At 32.9% G+C, this 18950-nt stretch overlaps 2 protein-coding genes across 9 annotated transcripts in view; both read left to right on the top strand.

The window, feature by feature from the left end:
- The window catches only part of LOC124353586 (collagen alpha-2(IX) chain-like), a 123315-nt gene extending 115482 nt beyond the window's left edge, over positions 1 to 7833 (top strand). For 7 of the 8 annotated variants that reach the window (XM_046803492.1, XM_046803494.1, XM_046803497.1 and 4 more), the window contains 6 exons: positions 634 to 726; positions 1795 to 1929; positions 3201 to 3215; positions 3960 to 4154; positions 5346 to 5461; positions 6958 to 7833. In XM_046803492.1, coding sequence (XP_046659448.1) covers positions 634 to 726; positions 1795 to 1929; positions 3201 to 3215; positions 3960 to 4154; positions 5346 to 5461; positions 6958 to 7240 — 837 coding nt within the window. In that variant the 3' untranslated portion in view covers positions 7241 to 7833. The remainder of the gene's footprint in view (positions 1 to 633; positions 727 to 1794; positions 1930 to 3200; positions 3216 to 3959; positions 4155 to 5345; positions 5462 to 6957) is intronic. The other variant, XM_046803496.1, reaches the window with a different exon arrangement.
- A 3541-nt stretch (positions 7834 to 11374) lies between these two features.
- On the top strand, positions 11375 to 16625 carry LOC124356212. The gene is made up of 2 exons (XM_046807397.1): positions 11375 to 11515; positions 15285 to 16625. The coding sequence occupies exon 2, from the start codon at positions 15289 to 15291 to the stop codon at positions 16510 to 16512; it is 1224 nt and encodes a 407-aa protein (XP_046663353.1). The 5' UTR covers positions 11375 to 11515; positions 15285 to 15288; the 3' UTR covers positions 16513 to 16625.
- The last annotated feature ends 2325 nt before the right edge of the window (positions 16626 to 18950 follow it).

Raw genomic sequence — 18950 nt, forward strand, 5'->3', positions numbered from 1 at the left:
ATAAAAAAGGATGTGTCCAAGTTGAATTAGTAGAAATTGCTTGTGAAGTCACGGGTAACTGATAGTATATATATTTAATCTAAAAATATGTATGCATCCACATTTTATATTGCATTAAAAAGTGTAATTCTTACGACATTTTTTTAAATCCATTACTTTTTTGTTTCATCGTGTACAAGGGTGTCACTAGAGAATTAATTAATTAAAATCCATTAACTATTATTTTTAGGGTCTTTATTATCTATAAACAAAGGAAACGTCACTTTTATCAGAATTAAGAACGAATTTACGACAGTAAATTGTTACGCCATACACAAGTCATTATTATATTCTTATTAAATGTTTGTTAAATGGTGACAAAAATAAATTTATAAATTTGTATTTTTACCTGTTTGCTAAAACGTACGTGAAGACTAACATTTAAATTTTCATAGAAATCTAGCCGTTTTTAAGATACTACCAATGGCGGCACGGTTACGATGTAACCCTATATGATGGTAAAAGACACTGAACAAGTCTTGTTGAGAAATCCAAGTTTCAGTACCGATACGGTGGAACTATTACTATATGAATGACATTAACTTTCACGAAGGAAACGTATTTGTAATTTTGTATGACTATTGTATGTTATAGATGACCATGATGACTCCTGTGGGAACACTCGCCTACTTGATACAAGAAGAAGCGTTGCTTGTGCGTGTCAACAATGGATGGCAGTATATCGCGGTGAGTTTTGTTATAATTCACACATTTTACTACATTTTACATATCAATAAAAGAATAAAATATACAAAAAAAGTTATGATAGTTATATTTATATACAAGAGACATATTTTTCAACCTCGGATCTCTCGCCATGATGGGCAGACAAGTGGCAGGTCCGCGGTGTGCGCAGTAGTCGATCGCGCATCTTCCCCATTACATTTGTCACTGCCGAGTTCTAGTAGTCAGTTAGTGCTCAGCTGTAGTCGCATAAACATGGCCGTCACTATTGATTCTCCCGCCAAACGTGAATTATGGAGTTTTATTCGTTTCCTGCAAGCAGAGGGAATAGTGCAGCAGAAATCCATCGGGAAAATGTGCTGTGTTTACGCAGACAACATTGTCAGTGGTGTTTTACGTGAGTAGTGTATAAAGCCAAAAATGTTGACTAACACCTAAAAAAATCACCGAATATGACATTTCTCGAACTGATCCTTGAATTAGACTTCGGCTATTATGTATGACGCGATACACGTACGAAACATACAGATTTATCATTAAAAAGGAACAAATCTTAAGAGCTAAAAAAATTTAATTCATATTTATTATTTTAGCAAAGTAAATTATAAAAAGTATAATTTTCTAAATGTCTGGATTTTTCATAAAAATATCAGCTAAAAATAGCGTTCGACATTTTAATATCACAGGAACCCATTCATTGCTTTATTAAATTGTTTAGTCCAAGTTTACTTACAATAAATTGTAATAAAAAAATGTTTGAAAACAACACGTTGTTCCAGAAAAAATAGTCCTCTACGGACGAAATACGAAAACCATGTATACTTATTAAAGTTGATATATTAACATATTATGAAACCTAATATTAGTATTATTAAAAAAGAAGTTATACTAGTTACGAGGTAACCTTAGTCGCTAATTCCTGAACTTAGATTATCATTGAGTTGTAAAGTCTTAAGACATCATTACCTTCCAAAATTTGATGTTTTTAGTGGTGTGCATATGTTACACGTTAAAACGGGTTCCGTAATTTTATACAGTTCTATTGTAAAACTATGTTTGTATATGTTCCAGTTGTCTACATTGGTTCCTATCAGTACAGAGCCTTCACCGCCCCCCTCACCTCCCGAGCATTTTAGACCCCCCTTCGAGTCTTCCAACTTAGTCTACAGCCAACCTCTTCCCATGGACAGCCCTGTCGTCAATGTGGTTAGAGACACAATACTTCTTGTCGTTATTACTCACACAGTTTAAGTTTCTGTAATGTTCCTTTTATATACGTTAGCTTTAGTTGTGTAGGTATCTAAAGTAACCACCAACAACTTATAACAGTAGTATATCCTGCCCATAAATGACTGTTTTAAATCATTTGTGTAAAACAAATAAAATATGTATAGTAGCATTTTTTATTTCAACAAATGAGTGCTTATTTTTAGAAATTTTCCAGTTTAGCTTAATATATATATATATATATATATATATATATATATATATATATATATATATATATATATATGTCTTTTTTAAACTCAGATTTGAAACTAATGTAATGATAAAGTGCCATTATCTCAAGAATGAATAACGTTATTAAAAAACAGATTGTGGCATCGTTTTGATTGCAAAAAATGCATGGAATTCTGTATCACAACGTCGCTTACTTTTAGATGGATTTCTTCTAATTCGTATACGGTTGTTCCAAGATGGTGGCCAATAACATGAACTCAATCAAAATGAACTACTTGCTCAATAATGATCTGGACTTTAAAATTCATCTTGTATGTCATGAGCGATCACATTAATAAGTGTTATTAATTAATTTGTTGTTATTAATTAACCACATTAATTTGCGTAACTTTTAATATACAAATGCACAATAAATTATAATTTAAATATATATATATAAGTTTGCACTTTTTCTTTAACTAGCTTTTTAAATTATTTTTAAGTAAGGATTTAAATATTTATTAGAATGAATATTTTTGATAATATTTACGATATAGATATTTAAAGAAAAGAATGCTTTTTATATAGAGAGACAGAATTTTACACCATATTATAATTTTATACCAACTGCTTATTTCCGCCTCAAAAACAATGGAAGAGAACCTCATTGACTGCCCATACTGTTTCACATTAACAGTTAAGTGGAAAACTTAGTTGTTCGTAACTCTCAATTATGCAGTGTTTTCGGCTCACAAAATTTAGTTTAGGCAGTTTTAATCTGCATAATTTAGTACTTGTTTTGTTAATGTATGTCAAGCTTATAAATAGAAAACAAAGCCTTATTATAAATTAACAGATTGGCAAATTATTTTATACACTTGAAGAAGTTGTTTGATTTTTACAATACATATTTTTTGTGGTAGATTTTACTAAGATATTTTAGGTTTTAATTAATTTTATAGAGAGAGACTTTTATTCATGTTTGATTTGCAATAATTACGTTAATAATATACTGACTTGTTTATTGCTGCACGAAGATGCACCCTAGGATGGTAAGTTATACTTTGTTTCCGTAACATTTGTAACAGACGAACGAGGTTAATTTTCCTTACTTGTAAATAAATATTATAAATTTTTTAGTACATTCCAGTTGTGTTGAATTAGATTTCTAAATACTATTATTTTAACATTCTTTTGGCGCCATATTGCCATTTGAAAACCTAAAGATATTTTTCTTATAAAATAATCTGTTTTATCATATGCACGAAAACTGCAGTTTTTGTGCATATGATAAAGCTAGCCAATAGAGTGATTGCTTTGGTTAGTTCATAACAGAGATCTAAAACATCAATATATATTGGTACACAATTCAAATTTGTTCACTGTTCTAACCTCAAGCTTTGTTATTGTTTCATTAGAAGTAAATGCAAAACACTGCTGTATTTATACGTAAACTTGCCAGTATTACAATGAAAAATTATTGTGCGATAAAAATTATATAAATCGTGTAACGTTTTATTCTGTTACCTGTATGATAAAAACCGTTGTTCGCCTCTCAGAGCTATAGTGTCATTGTGCGCCTAATCGTATTTATCTCCTCGGCTTCCCCACTACTACAACCTTAAACCACTTGTGCTCCTAGTGAGGAAAACTATTATTTATAAATAAAAATACGATTATGGTACTATTTCACAGCTTTTACCAAAAACGGTATACAATTGTATATGTTTAGCTCGATCTGGATATGTAAATAAGATAAGAGTACGTTGTAATTGTTCTACTCAATCGTCTTGCAGTTGAGAATGGCTGCCCTGAACGAGCCCTACAGTGGAGGGTTGAAGGGTATGAGAGGGGCAGACTACGCGTGCTACAAGCAGGCCAGGAGGTCAGGTCTGTCAGGCACCTTCCGAGCCTTCCTCTCCTCCAGGGTGCAGGATCTGGACTCCATCGTACGTTCTTCGGACAGAGACCTCCCAGTCGTCAACATCAAGGTAAAGATAACACATCCATAGTTCTAAGTCAATACATCAATATTACCATCCCTGAACTTTTATTTTATAAATTTACTTTTTTGTTTGGTAAAATATAAGTAAAAAGTTGTACCAGATGTTATCAGGTGAATATAAAAGTAGTTAACACTAGATTTTGGTTACGTCAGGTTTAAATCATTTTTAAAATATCATAACCTTTTATATTGAATCATTATATTTCGCATTCAATAACATATACTATAATATTTAAAACTTAATAGATAAATCATTGTCAACATTGTTTTCATGTTGCGTCTAGTAACATTTATTTAAATGAAGGGTATTCTTTCTGTATCAAACGTTTCTATATCAATTGAATATGTGATAGTCTTCTTGTGTAATTTTTTCTCAGAAACGAAGTATACGATACCGTCAATCAGACAGCGGCTGCCACAAAACAACCCAAACGTTTTTATATTTTAAATTGAAAATAGTAAAAGGTGGTATTTTGCTGAAATCTATCACTTGAAAAATCGTAACACGTTTCATTTCTGTTTGTCTGTATGTCTGTCCGTCCGCAGGTAAGTCTGAAACGAACTAACCTTTAGACTTTTTCCATGAATCTCCATTTCGATGCAGGCAACATTGAGCTGGATGATGGTGCATGTCATTCCTTGGTGGCTGAGCGTTTTCAAACATTTTTACATTATTGTTATGGGCAATCATGCTGGTAACGAGAGAATAAAGAATAAATAAACTTTGAAACAAACTGAGTTCAATTACATGAAAATTCAACATGTAACGTATTATAATATGCCTTGTTTATTTCACGGAAGAAGATCTTAAAATACACTGAAAATACATCTTTCAACCACCAAGAATATACTTCTTCAGTTAAAACAATGTTCTCACAGAAATTTGACGTTTTCTCTCTTTCTACTGGGTAACAACTTGTTCAGTTCCTGGAAAGAGATCTTCAATGGTGACGGAGTATGTATCTTCCAACCACCAAGAATATACTCTTTCAGCTGCATGAATATTCTCACAAGTATTAAATGTTGTATCTCTTCTTATAGGGTGACGACCTTTTCAGTTCAAGGAAGGCGACCTTAAAAATGGAGACAAGATATACATTTATAAACAACCAAGAATACACTCCTTCAGTGGCACGGATATTTTCACAAGAATTTAATGTTTTATGTATTCTTATAGGGCGACGTCTTGTTCAGTTCATGGAAGGATATCTTCAATGGAGACGGGGGGTACATATCGCAACCACCGAGAATATACTCCTTCAGTGGCAAGAATATATTCACAGACATTGCCTGGTACGGTTACTTTCATTGGTTTAAAATGCTATTAGTACCAATATTAATGTCTTAACAGTTATCCTTCATCTTACTATCTAACAATATAAAGTATTGATCCAAAATTGTACTTGGAATAATCATTATTATGATATAATTAACCAGTTTTATGAAATCATTCAATAACGTTTATATGTGTTGTTTGTTTATCCTCTATGATTCGAAACATTCCTTACGCAATATCTTTACATACAAATTATGTAAAATATACAATGCTCCACGAAAAATCCTAATTATTATTTATTATGAATATGATATTTATTTTTATTATTTCACTATGTCTTGTAAGTTACATAAGAATCCACCCAGAGCTTCCAATGATTTTGTTGAGAAATTCTTTAAAAATATACATATATTTTAGGAATACAGATCGACAAAACTTACAATAAGTAAATGATAACTTTTATTATACCAGATTGCGATTGAAATAATTCTAAAGTTACTTAAAGGCAGATTAGTCTTTTATCCCAAGCTCTGTACCGGCTAAACCAGAAGACGCAGCCTAGATCCAAAGGCGGAATCGAAAGGCCCAGTTAATTTTTATAGTATCTTTAATAGTTAAGCCACAAAGCACGTTTAAAGGCAAAAATTTTATTTGGATCTACGCAATTTTCAGTGTTTATTCGTGTTCAATCGCAAACTTTGAACTATCTGCAAGTCGCAACACAAATCTAACGCAATATCTGTATTGGAATTAAAGTTTTTCTTCGTATCTCTATTTTTCTTCCCGAAAATAGCTCTCAAATTCAAAACTAGTAAATTCTTATCAATGTCACAGCTTAACTTATTATTTTACTTTGTTATACTACTACATTTCGTCCGATTAGATTCTGCGAAACAAGTTAATTTTCCTACGAAATCCATTAATTATTTTTATACATCACACGTCATTTAGCTAAGATATACTGGAGCATTACGCCCTGCACGATCCTCGAGAACAGAGTCAACGGTGACCATGAAATTTGGAAACCTCATCTCCGAATTCAAATAATACCGAATTCCTCTTATCCAAGAACTTGGCAACACCTCCTCTTAGCTAAGATATACTGGAGCATTACGCCCTGCACGATCCTCGAGAACAGAGTCAACGGTGACCATGAAATTTGGAAACCTCATCTCCGAATTCAAATAATACCGAATTCCTCTTATCCAAGAACTTGGCAACACCTCCTCTTAGGGGCGTAGTCCCTAGAGAGCCGTTTTCATTTATAAGGCCCTCCACATGGGGAACCGATGATTTAGGGAAAAATTTGTTGTAGTTTCATCAAATACAAACCTAAAGTCCATAATTACTAACCTTTGTGACTGGAAAAGAGTATGTAACATTCTAGAAACCCATAGAAGCTATTGAGTGTTGCAATAATAAGATACGTCACTCATTTTGAGATATTTAATACACTTTAGTGCTTTGCCACAGTAGTTCAGGTACACTCTTTAAAACCTTTCGTACATTGCAGGCCTCAAAAGTACGTCTGGCACGGATCTTTCCTAACGGGAGAGAGGGCCGTCGAACTTTACTGTGACGCCTGGGAGTCTGCCGGTCACGGGCGGCTTGGCCTCGCCTCCTCTCTGCTCAGCGGCCGACTCCTGGCCCAGGAGACGTTCTCCTGCAACCACTCCTTCGCCGTCCTCTGCGTGGAGGCCGCCAGCACCTCCAGGAGACGGCGGCGAGCTGTAGAGGATCATGAGCTGACGGTCGACCAGTACTATGAACTGTTATCAGATCTCACTACGGACTGAACGATCCCGTGTCACGGACTAATTTTGTACTTGCGCTTTTATACGTTCTCCTTTATTTTGTACAAGTGACTAATTTATGTTGTTTCTTAGTGCCAGTATTATTTGTATACGCCCCTTCGACTGATTCTTACATTTTATATAAGTCTTATTTCTAAGTGCTGTAACACATAAACGTGTTCGTAACACGTATATAAAACAACTAATATAATTAGTCAACTGACAATACGTATTGTAACAATAAATAATTTCGAAAAGGTTGTTAAATAATATATGTAGCTTGGGAAAGAACTAAAAACAAAATTTTAAATATTATGCAGTTAATCTTTTATGTTCGGAGTTCTCTGAACAGTTCAGATATGAAATTAACACGTGCAAAATTATCTTTCTTGTGAAATATCTTTTGTAAGCTTAACCTGTAAGCAGTTATCTTGGTTATACTTGGAAAATCGCACACGTATCCAATGCAAAAGTTTAAAATATTTTATCACCTGTTTATGTTTATTTTGATACTGTATTAAATATAACCTAAATATGTTGTAATGTTAATTATGTAATTTTTACGAGGGAGTAAACATGCTTCAGAGAGTTTGCCAATAAATTTAAATGTATTAAATAAATTTGCCAAAAGTATTAAAATTCGTGGTAAACTGAATGTAATTGTAAATTTAGCAGAAGCATTTTTACGACTCACAAAAAAAGGATGTTTCATGAAAATTTTCCTTTAAAACACATATTTTTGTTGGAAAAGAATTAAGTATATTTGCTATGAAATGTAATTTGTAAAATTTTACGTTTTGTTAAATTCCACTGTGAATTTAATCCTTGACAGCATGGTTGTGCTCCATCTAAACAACCAGTTCCCTTTCTATCGTAAATGTTTTGAAACATGTTGCCTGGTCTATTAAATCTGTCCAGGCAATCGGCAAGGGTATACATTTTTTAATTTCTTTAAAGTGTTTTTTTTTTATCCCATATAAATAATGCCTTAAAGGAAACCATTTGGAAAGTACACATACTAAAATTCGTCGTCGTAGAAACCCTGTTTCTGCATTCAGGGTTATAAAATCAAGCTGACTGCAGTTTGAAAGACTAAGTCAGTAATTTGATTCCTAAAATTCCTATTGTTCCTGTAATATTTCAGTAATCATTTAATTACAATTGAAACATTCATTGGAGATACAGAATCTAGAGATCATTCAAAGCATCTGTTTAGTGTGCTTTATCCATCACCAGTTATAGCAATTTTGGGTAAATAAAAAATTTTCAACTCTTATCCTTCAAATAATTACATGTAACATTGTTGTAAATATAATTTGTTAATCCTGTTAGGTAATGTACATACAGAGAAGTTGGATTTCTTTATGTGCCATGTATGGATGGCTGTAGGTTGTTGTGTTAACAACAGACACACGTGTACTAACGCCGACTGTAGGTCACGTGATTACGCAGCGTGTACAAGATGGAAACTGTACATTTATGTTATAAATAAACGTATAGTGAATTTTTTAAACAGCGTTTTTTCATAGACCTCCTCCTCTTCATGATTACGTTACTGTAATAAAGTTGTGCAATCAATATTAGAATTTTTTTATAAGAAAAGAATGCTTTGGTTACTTTCTGAGATACCATTTCTAATGTGTTTTAGTACTCTACGAGGAGTGGTAGGAGTATGAAGCATGATTTTGGGACTTATAAACAGGCCCAAATTAAAATTTATGAAGATATGGATGGACTGTTTATAGTAAGTACACGAAAGATGGCTGGATGCAGTAAGATGTTATTTATTGAAAAAATATATAATTATGTTGTACCGTTGGACGATAACACATGAGGGTGGTGACTTCTGAGGTCATAGTAATAAATACTAGAAATGCAAAGTTTACTTATAAGTTCAGTCTAATTACGAAAACTTACAAGCACCACTTTTAGATGGTAAAGGAAAAGTATGTAATGCCACGTTGCTGCCAATTAGAACACAAGAACTAAAAACGAATATCTTCTAAGTGGGCCTAAAATATGCAATGTTCTCTGGAATTATGCCTACGATGTTCTACTTTATAAAACAATAAGATTTCACTTCCCTTCGCAATATGTAGACTCACAACCCGGGTGTCGGCGTCATGGCACGACACATTGAAGCTGTAGTCTAAGAACGGTTATTTCTAGAAGAGGAGTAGAAGTTGGGAAACTGGTAGCCATTTACTCAAACAACACGTGAGATACATCATGTACGTGAGCTACGTGAACTCGCCTAAAACGAATTCGCGACGGTATTAGCCATTTAATGATACAAATGACTTATTATAACAACGTGTTCGCCATTAAGGACGACGCCACAACTTTTATCTATCTCAATCAAACAAATAAAAGATCTTCAAGGGTAAGTAACTTTACTATTTACAACTTTACTTTACGTTACATTCATTTTTATATGTTTGGCATCAAAGGGCTAATTCAATAATACGAAAAGATAAATTTTACTTACGGACAAAGCGCGCGAGGTCTGCTCGGTCACATAGTTGGGCTGCTACAAAGGGTTAGAAGAAAATATTCATTCGCGTGCCAATTAGGTAGTTACTCCGCCGATAATTTAGTTCCGGAACATTGGATAAAAATAATATTAAATTATACTGGCTGACTAGGTTGCGAAATTTACATTATATGAAATTTAATTAACTAATTTACGGTACAATGTTCATTAAAAAAAATTTCATTAAGTGTTTTCTCTATGTTTCCGCTTTCTGTTATTCGTATCTCCACCTACTTAAAAATCTTGATATTCTTTTAACAAGAATATTAAAACATTTCGCAACTAAAAATCAACAGTACTATCTTAAATAATAATGGCTGAGTAGGCTGTATCATTTTGATGTCTCATGTCTTATTTCTGTGTTTACACATTTTATCCGAACAAATATAATAGGGTGCACTGGAACTTCTCAAATTTGCTGGAGGAAGTGACTTTTTTCATGCAATACGATTCCAGTCATTTGTAATAGATGGTATGTTTCCCTACAAAATACTTACACAATATCTCGTAAATGATTTTAATGTATGTGTTTCATTTGATATTTGCCATATTCGTATTTTCTAAAGGGCAACCCAATATTAGATGCATTGCAGAGCAAGAGGGAAAATTGTTTGTCAATTCTTAGGTAATTTACTACTTTTATACTTATGTTTTTTTATGTCTCTTAAAGTTTCAATACGGAAAAGTAATAGTTTACGAGTGTTATGCAACAAAACATACATATAATTGAACAAGATGGCTGCTATAATATCTCGTAATTTCATAATAAATGTGGTACTTTAATTGTTCTTCAATGCATTTAACATAACAACATATTTATATTACAGTTATCCACGCTACAGCCGATTGCATTTGTGAAACATTTATTTAAGATATTACGTAATTTTTTAAACTAGAATGACAGTTTAAATAATGTCAACTTATTGAAAATAACAGTTATTGTTACAAGTTACAGTTTTGTATTACTTACAATCACGACAACTGTCCGAAGGGAATTATTTTATACGTTAAATATTGCCTTAACTAGATTTTTGGATGTACAAAGATTTTTTTAATATTTTGGAATCTTGAAAACTTATACGAAGATAACAAAAGCATTACGATTGCTCATATCTTATATGTAACAAGAAGCTGACTAAGAAATACAATTGAATCTATTTTTAAACCAGCAGTTAATTGAATCTAGCGATGAATTACTTATTGAATCTAATAAGTAATTTGGTATTATTATTTAGGGTTGTGTTGGGCGGGGGAATAATATGGAGTATAGCTTCCATACTTACTAACAGGTTTGTTTTGTAATTTTTTCACTCAGCTAATTAGAGGAACAATTTGAGTACTTTTATAACATTCAATGTCTTACCGTTACTATTATTATGTCTCTTATCATTGTCTAAAACCAGAGCTAACAAGTAGAGCCCAATTATTGTTAGTAAATAATGCAGTAAAAGAGATAGAACTGTTTAGTAATACCGGTTACATGCGATTATCTAATCAACGCCGTATAGGTCACCTCATTGGTTGATTGGACGGTAACAGCGTTGTGTCGGGGTTATGTTGTTGAACCACATTATCTGGCCTTCTTCGTTCTTTATCACTATCAGTGTGCCCTTCAACTTGCCCTTCACATAGTTTTGATAAAACGTTTTAGTTCTACGAGAAAATTCACTTTGTGTACTTAATTTTAAATTTAATGCAACATTTGAGTCACAAGTATAGAGGTCCACATCTAGAGACAGTGTGAGGTAAGTAGCAAATCATTAATGTATTTAGATTAATGGTATAATATTAAGGTATCGTTTAGCAGTTATTATTAGTAAATACTTCCTTTTTTAAGTTAATAAAACTACGATGATTGAGTCATTATAACATTCAAATACTAGCAGTTGCCTGTGTCTCTGTTCGGAATTTTCAAAATCTTTGTCTTCTATGCCAACGCATTAAATTTACGATTTAATGTGATGAAGCTTTATGATGTTTTACAAAAATAAATAAGCGCAGATTTTATACTTTTAATTCTGTGTCCATGGGTAACAGATTTATTAGTTTATTGGTTCTTATTTCAGGATTTGCACGTGGAAGAACATGCATTACTACTTTTAATTAATGACATTTCTAACCTCACTGCTGAGTTTACCTGCCCTGATATATAATATAGAGAGGTCTCTAAAACCTACTTCAGTCAAAATACATCAAATTTCGACCGTTTAAATTCACATTCAACCTAGGATATCTTCATTTACATAGTTAAGTCGGCGTTCTTGTAGTGATGGGGGAATCGAATACAGAATCGAATAGTATTCGAATACAGCCCGGGTATTCACATATACGAATACTTTTTTATTGAATACAATTTTTCTGGAAGGATCACATTCAAACCTACAGTACTCACTCGTTTGGACTAATAGTGTTTAAATAAAATATTCAAGAACTATATTCTTGTTCACATACTAGTATTTATTGGAAGGTTTTAGATATATATATATATATATATATATATATATATATATTTGTGTGTGTGTGTGTGTGTGTGTGTGTGTGTGTATGTGTGTGTGTGTGTGTGTGTGTGTGTGTGTGTGTGTGTGTGTGTGTGTGTGTGTGTGTGTGTGTGTGTGTGTGTGTGTGTGTGTGTGTGTACATCTGGACTATTATTCGAATAATAGAGGGGAGATTCAATAATTTGGAATAAGTATTAATAATTTTTTTTTACTTGACAAAATGTAGAATTGTACAAATATTCAATTAATAAATACATTTGCAAACCATAAGAACAAAAATGGATATTTATTTCATGTTGTTGTGTAAAAACAAAATATGATTGAGGTTTTTGGCTTCGATCTATTTCTTCAATCGAGGGTGACAAAACCTGCAGTAGAAAATAATCTTTCAGACGGAAAGGAAGTAACAATTAAACAAAAACTTTTTCTGAAATTCATAATCATGGTTATGACATGTTTGTGGGGGGCACAAAAAGAGATTTGCCAACCTTTTTGGCAGGCCAATTCAAAATAACCCAGAAACAATGGATTACGAGAAGGAAGTAAGACTAGTCTAGATTTGTCTGTTATAAATACTTAACACTGATACAGTATTCGAACAATTAATTGTAAGGTGCTTTTGAATACACCGTATTACATTCTTGTAAGTAATCGATTCTTGTAAGTATTCGATTCTCCCACCACTACCATCTTGTCCATAAGATGATAAATATATATGCCAATAGAAACCAATTTCGATCAAAAAGTAATTTATTCCGGATCTAGTAATCTACTTTTGGTCTTAGATATCTCCAGTGCCATAAGTTGAATTATTTACCGATATTTGTCATGTTTTATTCATATGTTTTAAGTTGTTAAATACAAGTATTAGTTCTGCGTGACAACAATACAATAAAGAAGTAAATAAATTAAACTATAAATATACAATTTATGTTTAAACAATATTATGAACTATAACATTACAAAAACCTGGTGTTATAATCAATACTACACACAGTTGAAATAGAAAGAATCATACAATGATAAAACTGTTTAGTTTTAGCAGTGAGTTTTATCTAATAGTCTATTTACAATATTCCCAAACTGGTTCTACAGTACAAATAAGATACAAGTTATCTGAAAAAACAAAGGGAGATAATCCTTATTACTATTATGTTCCTTTCCCAGTCATTTGTCTTTCTTCATCACACTACAACCATGTTCTTCTGATTTGTGCATTATTGTGGTGAATTTTAATTTGTGTGTGGACGTTGAAGAATTGAAATACGTGTTGTTAGTTTGATAATTGAGCTTTTTAGGACTTTAAACGAATGTTAATTTGTGAGCAAGTAAGTATAATGTATGCCTTTTATACCTAGATATTATGCAGAAATGCATTATATTACGGGTAATGTACAGGCAGTATGTTGTCCTTCGTGGAGATCCTTCTTGATACAATCACATGAGATGTCAATATATGAAATGTTATTCATAGAGTAAAATGAAAAGAAAAGTGGACTGGAAAGTTTAAACTCAGTGACAAGAGTTGATTTCAGAGCACACTACTCTGAGAACATCCTCTCCATCTCAACGAAACTTTAATTATTAGAACACTGTTATTAAACCTAACTTTAAGAACACAATTTTGAATGTATCATGTGGTAAGATGACCTGAAGATGATTTCTTATGCAGAGTTTACATAAACAATCAATTCTACATATAAAAAAATTAGTTCTATATTCACGCATGTCCAACTCTAGAATTTGGCTGAGCATTATTGAAGCCTATCTCTCAGTAGGATGACACACATTTTTCTGCCAGTGAGATGAAACGATAATTTTCAGTATCATTTTCTATCTGTATATAGCGTATCTCGAGATCGAAATAAGATTGAGATTAGAAGTTTTCCATGCAATCTAAGTGAAGTTACCTTTTCATTACATAAACAGCAGGAACCTATGTACAAAATTCTGAGTGTCTAGGGGCAAACAACGAAAAACGTCACGATTTTAAGAATTTCCTCTCTTGCCCTTAGAAAATATAAGAGAAAGATCTTATAATATAGCATCCCATTTTTGTGCACAAGATGAAAGAGCAATTATTCAACTCTGTTTTTAGATATTATAAGAAATATTAAATATAAACTAAGCTATTGAAATAATGCTAATAAATTATTCTTACGATTGATACAGTAAACTAATCTTAAGTAAAGTAATCTTACTTATCAGGTTCCCACAGTCAGTGTTATGACCACCTGTTTTCTGGCTACACAGTTGGTGACATTACCACCTGCTTTTGGTTCACAAAGCCGGTGTTATAACCACCTGATTTCTGGTTCACACTGTCCTTGTTTATGACCACCTGTTTTCTGGTTCACAACAAGTAATTGCTGGTAGTAAGCATTGGCAACACAATTAAGATATGTTCAGTGTCATTGTTAAAACAATAGAAGTTCTAGACTTGAATAATTGACTATAATGAATAATTTTAATATTAACGATGCATTATTATTTTAACGATAATTGTTTTGTTATTTACTTAAAATCAGTTGCATAGGCAAAAGATTCAGGTTACCTATGCTGTTCTCCTACAACCTTTAAATAGTATATTAACCTTTTTTAATTTCCTATTGTTTTATTGAGTACAAAAGTTCCAAAATAGAATATAGATTAGGGAGAATTTGAAACAGTTAAAATCTGTTTCTATTTACAATTTTGGTAACGTATGCAACACATTTTACAAGTAAAATATTGACATTAAGTAGAAGATTATTGACCTTATTATTGGAACTGACAGACAGATTGCAAAAATGGAAATCAAGGTAATAACTTTCAATCGACCTTTTAAGTATCATGCTATCACAAAATTCATTGCAAACCGTATCGAAAATAAAAAATATTTTCAAAATTTATTTCTAAAAATTCATTAAAACAATTGTTCTACTATTTAAAAAAATGTTTTTAAGAACTAGAAAGTACTAGACTTGGTATTGTAAGACCTTTCATACTCCATTTTAACCTTAATTTTGTTTTGTAGGGTAATGGACCAAAATATTCCGATTTGGCTAAACGAGTCTTTTCTAGCTACAGCTCTTCAGAGAGGAGAGAAGGAAGAAAATGAAATCTCAATAGTGGACTATGCAGTTGAACCAGCAACATCTCTCGGTTCGAATTACTCAAGTTACTTGTTCCGAGTTCGCGTAGTCCACACTTTGCAGGACTCGAACCAGAACAGTACCACGTGCTTGATAATCAAGGTGCCTATTACTGAGGGATTCTTTAAAGAAATGTCGCAGCTGGTGGACTATTTTGGCAGAGAACCGATAATGTACGGAAATCGGTTGCCAATCATGTTTAACAAAATAAATCACGAATTTGGTCCTAAAAGCTTTCATTGTCCGATAAAAAATGTACTGGTCCTAGAAGACCTAAAGGCAGCAGGGTACGTTGTAGGTGATAAAATAAAACAACTAGATTATCCTCACTGTGAAATGGTGATGAAGACCCTAGCTAAATTCCATGCCACATCTGTAGCTTGTTATCATGATGGTGAGCAATTTTTAGATGGAATTTGTTCTGAGAATTTCTTCTTCGATGGAGCTTTGCCATTCAAGTCGTTCACGGAGGGTTTTATGAAACACTATTCAGATGCCTTGGATGACTTAGGGGTGGATGACCGGTTCAAAGAGATATTTCACAGTAGAGTAGGCAAACTTTGGGAGTCGGGTGTGGCAGCTTGTAAACCGAAGAAGAGAGGCTTGAATGTACTCAACCACGGGGATGTGTGGAGCAATAACATGATGTTCAAGTATGACAGTTGCGGAAATGTGGTGGATGTGAAGTTCTTTGACTATCAAAGAACAAGATTTGGTTCTCCAGTGCTCGATCTGATCTATTTCCTCTGGACTAGTGGAAACAGTGAAGTCATGGAGTCCAGACAGAAGGAACTCTACAGCGTCTACCGGGACACCCTCAATAGCACTCTGGAGCTTCTGGATTGTGAAGAACGCCTCTCTGAAGAAGAGCTCCAGCAGGATCTAGAATCAAACACGGACTGGGCTCTCATTGTTATGTGTTTCGTAGTAACTTTTACTGTCGCTGAGCCAGACTCCGCGCTGGACATGGAGGCTATAAGTTCAAAAAATGTAGAAAACGATAATAATAGGAACCAGATACATCGAGTGTTAAATGGAAATCTAATGAAAACCTTGGCACCTCGTCTCGCAAGGAACTATCAACAATGGGTCAACTCTATGGGCAAATAACAACAGTTTTTAAGTGCATACTCTCGTGGTTTTTGAGCACAGGTATACTTTTTTCACAACTATTTCATAAATAATAATGAATATTTAATGTAAATAAAATGCAGTTTCAAGTATAAGAGTCTCCTTATTTATTTTATTTGTTATTACACAGAACATTTTGCTGATGGTAATAAAGTTTTACAAAAATATGGATGAAGACTATATTAATATAGAACCACTGTATACTAACATTGTACATATAAATATTTACATAATTTTTCAATCATTTTTACATTCATGGTATTTAAACTGTATTCTTAAAAATCAGTGTTTAGTATCTTCAATAGTTTAAGGTAGTATTTAGTAATATATATTTGTCTTTTTGAACTGAACATTGTTAATTTTGCATACATATTCAGTGTAACATATACTAAACTTTACAGCCACATCTATTTCCAAATCGATTTGATAAAGACCTTTATGTTTATAAATTAAAAGTTGGCATGAAAAATAAATTCATATAATTCAGAGGATAAATCCACAGTATTCTGGTATCATTTTATAATCTTACAATACGAAATAATATGACAAAACTATATTTCATCAATCTTGATCCTATTGTACCTGTTCGTCGGTAATTAACATTTATTATATTATTACGAGCTTTCCAGCCTTATTAACTTAATCATGAAAACGAAATTGATTCATCGCAGGTCTATAAACCTTTACAGTAAACTGTTGCCGTACGACATAACTGTGCACTATACATTTCCATTGATGACTAAGAACCATTTTACATATTCCAATCACACCTTAATGATCCACTTGAATTCCAAGCCATTCAATTTCAACAGCGATATTATTTAAAACTCATCTCATTCCACCATCCCTCCTCAATAAATTCATGCGTCTCTTTTTTCTTAGTGGTTGCTTGGAATCAACAGTAAAGTTACATGTTCTATGTTTTTCTACTAATAGGATATGCACACTTCTTAGGTTGGAAATTACAAAAAATATCCAAAAAATTAAAATATATTAGTTTTTACGCAGAGTTTTCTATGATTAATATGTTTCTACTTAAAGTTTGGATCCTTATACGGGTGTGTGCATATTCCTAGAATGTCGACCTTGAAACAGAGGAAATAAATTCTACACCTGAAAATCGTAGCAGTTGTTATTTATTTTTATGATTTTACAGACATAAGCAATACAGCTAGTAGAACGTTTATGTAAGTGTGTATTTAGTGGATTCTCTCTCACCAGGGGATGACTAAAACAGATTTCTTTGAAAGTATCCGTTTGGATCCACCATAACTTTCGAATGATTTAGCTTGGAAAGTTGAAATTTAGTTTGAAACTTGACCTCTACTGAGTCTGTATCGAAATTAAAAACCGGATCAATGTATAAACATCCTTGTGTCGGGAGTTGCTCTAAGAGCCAGGATGATACCCGCAGTGGGGCGTACGGGAATAATCCCACCCTGACCAAGAATCTGTCGTCCGTTTGACCTTGTGTAATCTAATGGTCTCACTCTTGAAAACATCAGACAGAGATTCTGATCCTTAGAAAAAATGCTGAACTAAGCCTTGCCGAAGCGTTTGTAGTTTAAATCCGAGCAAATTCATAATGGACTGGAACCCCCCAAAAGGTCCGGGGGTTGAAACGTTCCAAATGGTTGAATTAATATATAAGGGTGTCGTGTGTTGAATTTTTCATTGGCAAACTGCATTGTTACTGAAGCAGACGATTTTTAGTCTTGTAATAAATCCGGTGAGAAACCGAAATCTATTTACTCCCATTCCGAGCTACAAATGGTGGCATAGAGTTGCTGGTGAAGCTAGTGTTCTCTAATAATTCTTCTATAGATTTGTGTTTACCAAAATATTCTGCGTTCCCAGAGCCAGAGCTAATATTTTAATAAGATAAATCGTATTCCCAGCGATACTATTTTTTTTTTCTTTAAGTGGTGGGGAGACAGGTTTTTTTCATTTAGTACGTTTATTTACAATTCCATTTTGAGGCTTATGAGTGAAGCTACAATATTGGGTTTCTAGAAATGATGAAATATATCACCAGAGAACCTGACAGGAAGTGTTCTAAGGATAATAATGCACTGGGGACTGACTCTGGTGCATCTAATGAAAGGAAAATAGTATATAAGACCTTTGCCATGTAATGTATTACACTGAAAACATTCCTTTTCGAGGATTGGAATTTATCTTCTTTCAAAGATTATAATTCCTTCCCTTGTAAAAAGACAGGGTTAAGCAAGCACAAATCTGCGATGCTTCACAGGTACTTTACTTCGTCAGGCGATTAATGCTCTAACGTCAAGGAAAACTACAGCCATGTAGCCTTCATGAGATACAGAGAATTACACGAAAAGTACAAGCGTAATACATATAACATGCTATCCGTACAACAAATAAAATTATATTCATACTGCAAATAGAATGCT

Source organism: Homalodisca vitripennis, chromosome 2 (genome assembly GCF_021130785.1).
Source record: "Homalodisca vitripennis isolate AUS2020 chromosome 2, UT_GWSS_2.1, whole genome shotgun sequence".
Lineage (NCBI taxonomy): Eukaryota > Metazoa > Arthropoda > Insecta > Hemiptera > Cicadellidae > Homalodisca > Homalodisca vitripennis.

Coding starts and splice junctions, on each gene's coding strand:
- LOC124356212 (XM_046807397.1), top strand. CDS start 15,289: ATGGACCAAAATATTCCGATTTGGCTAAACGAGTCTTTTCTAGCTACA.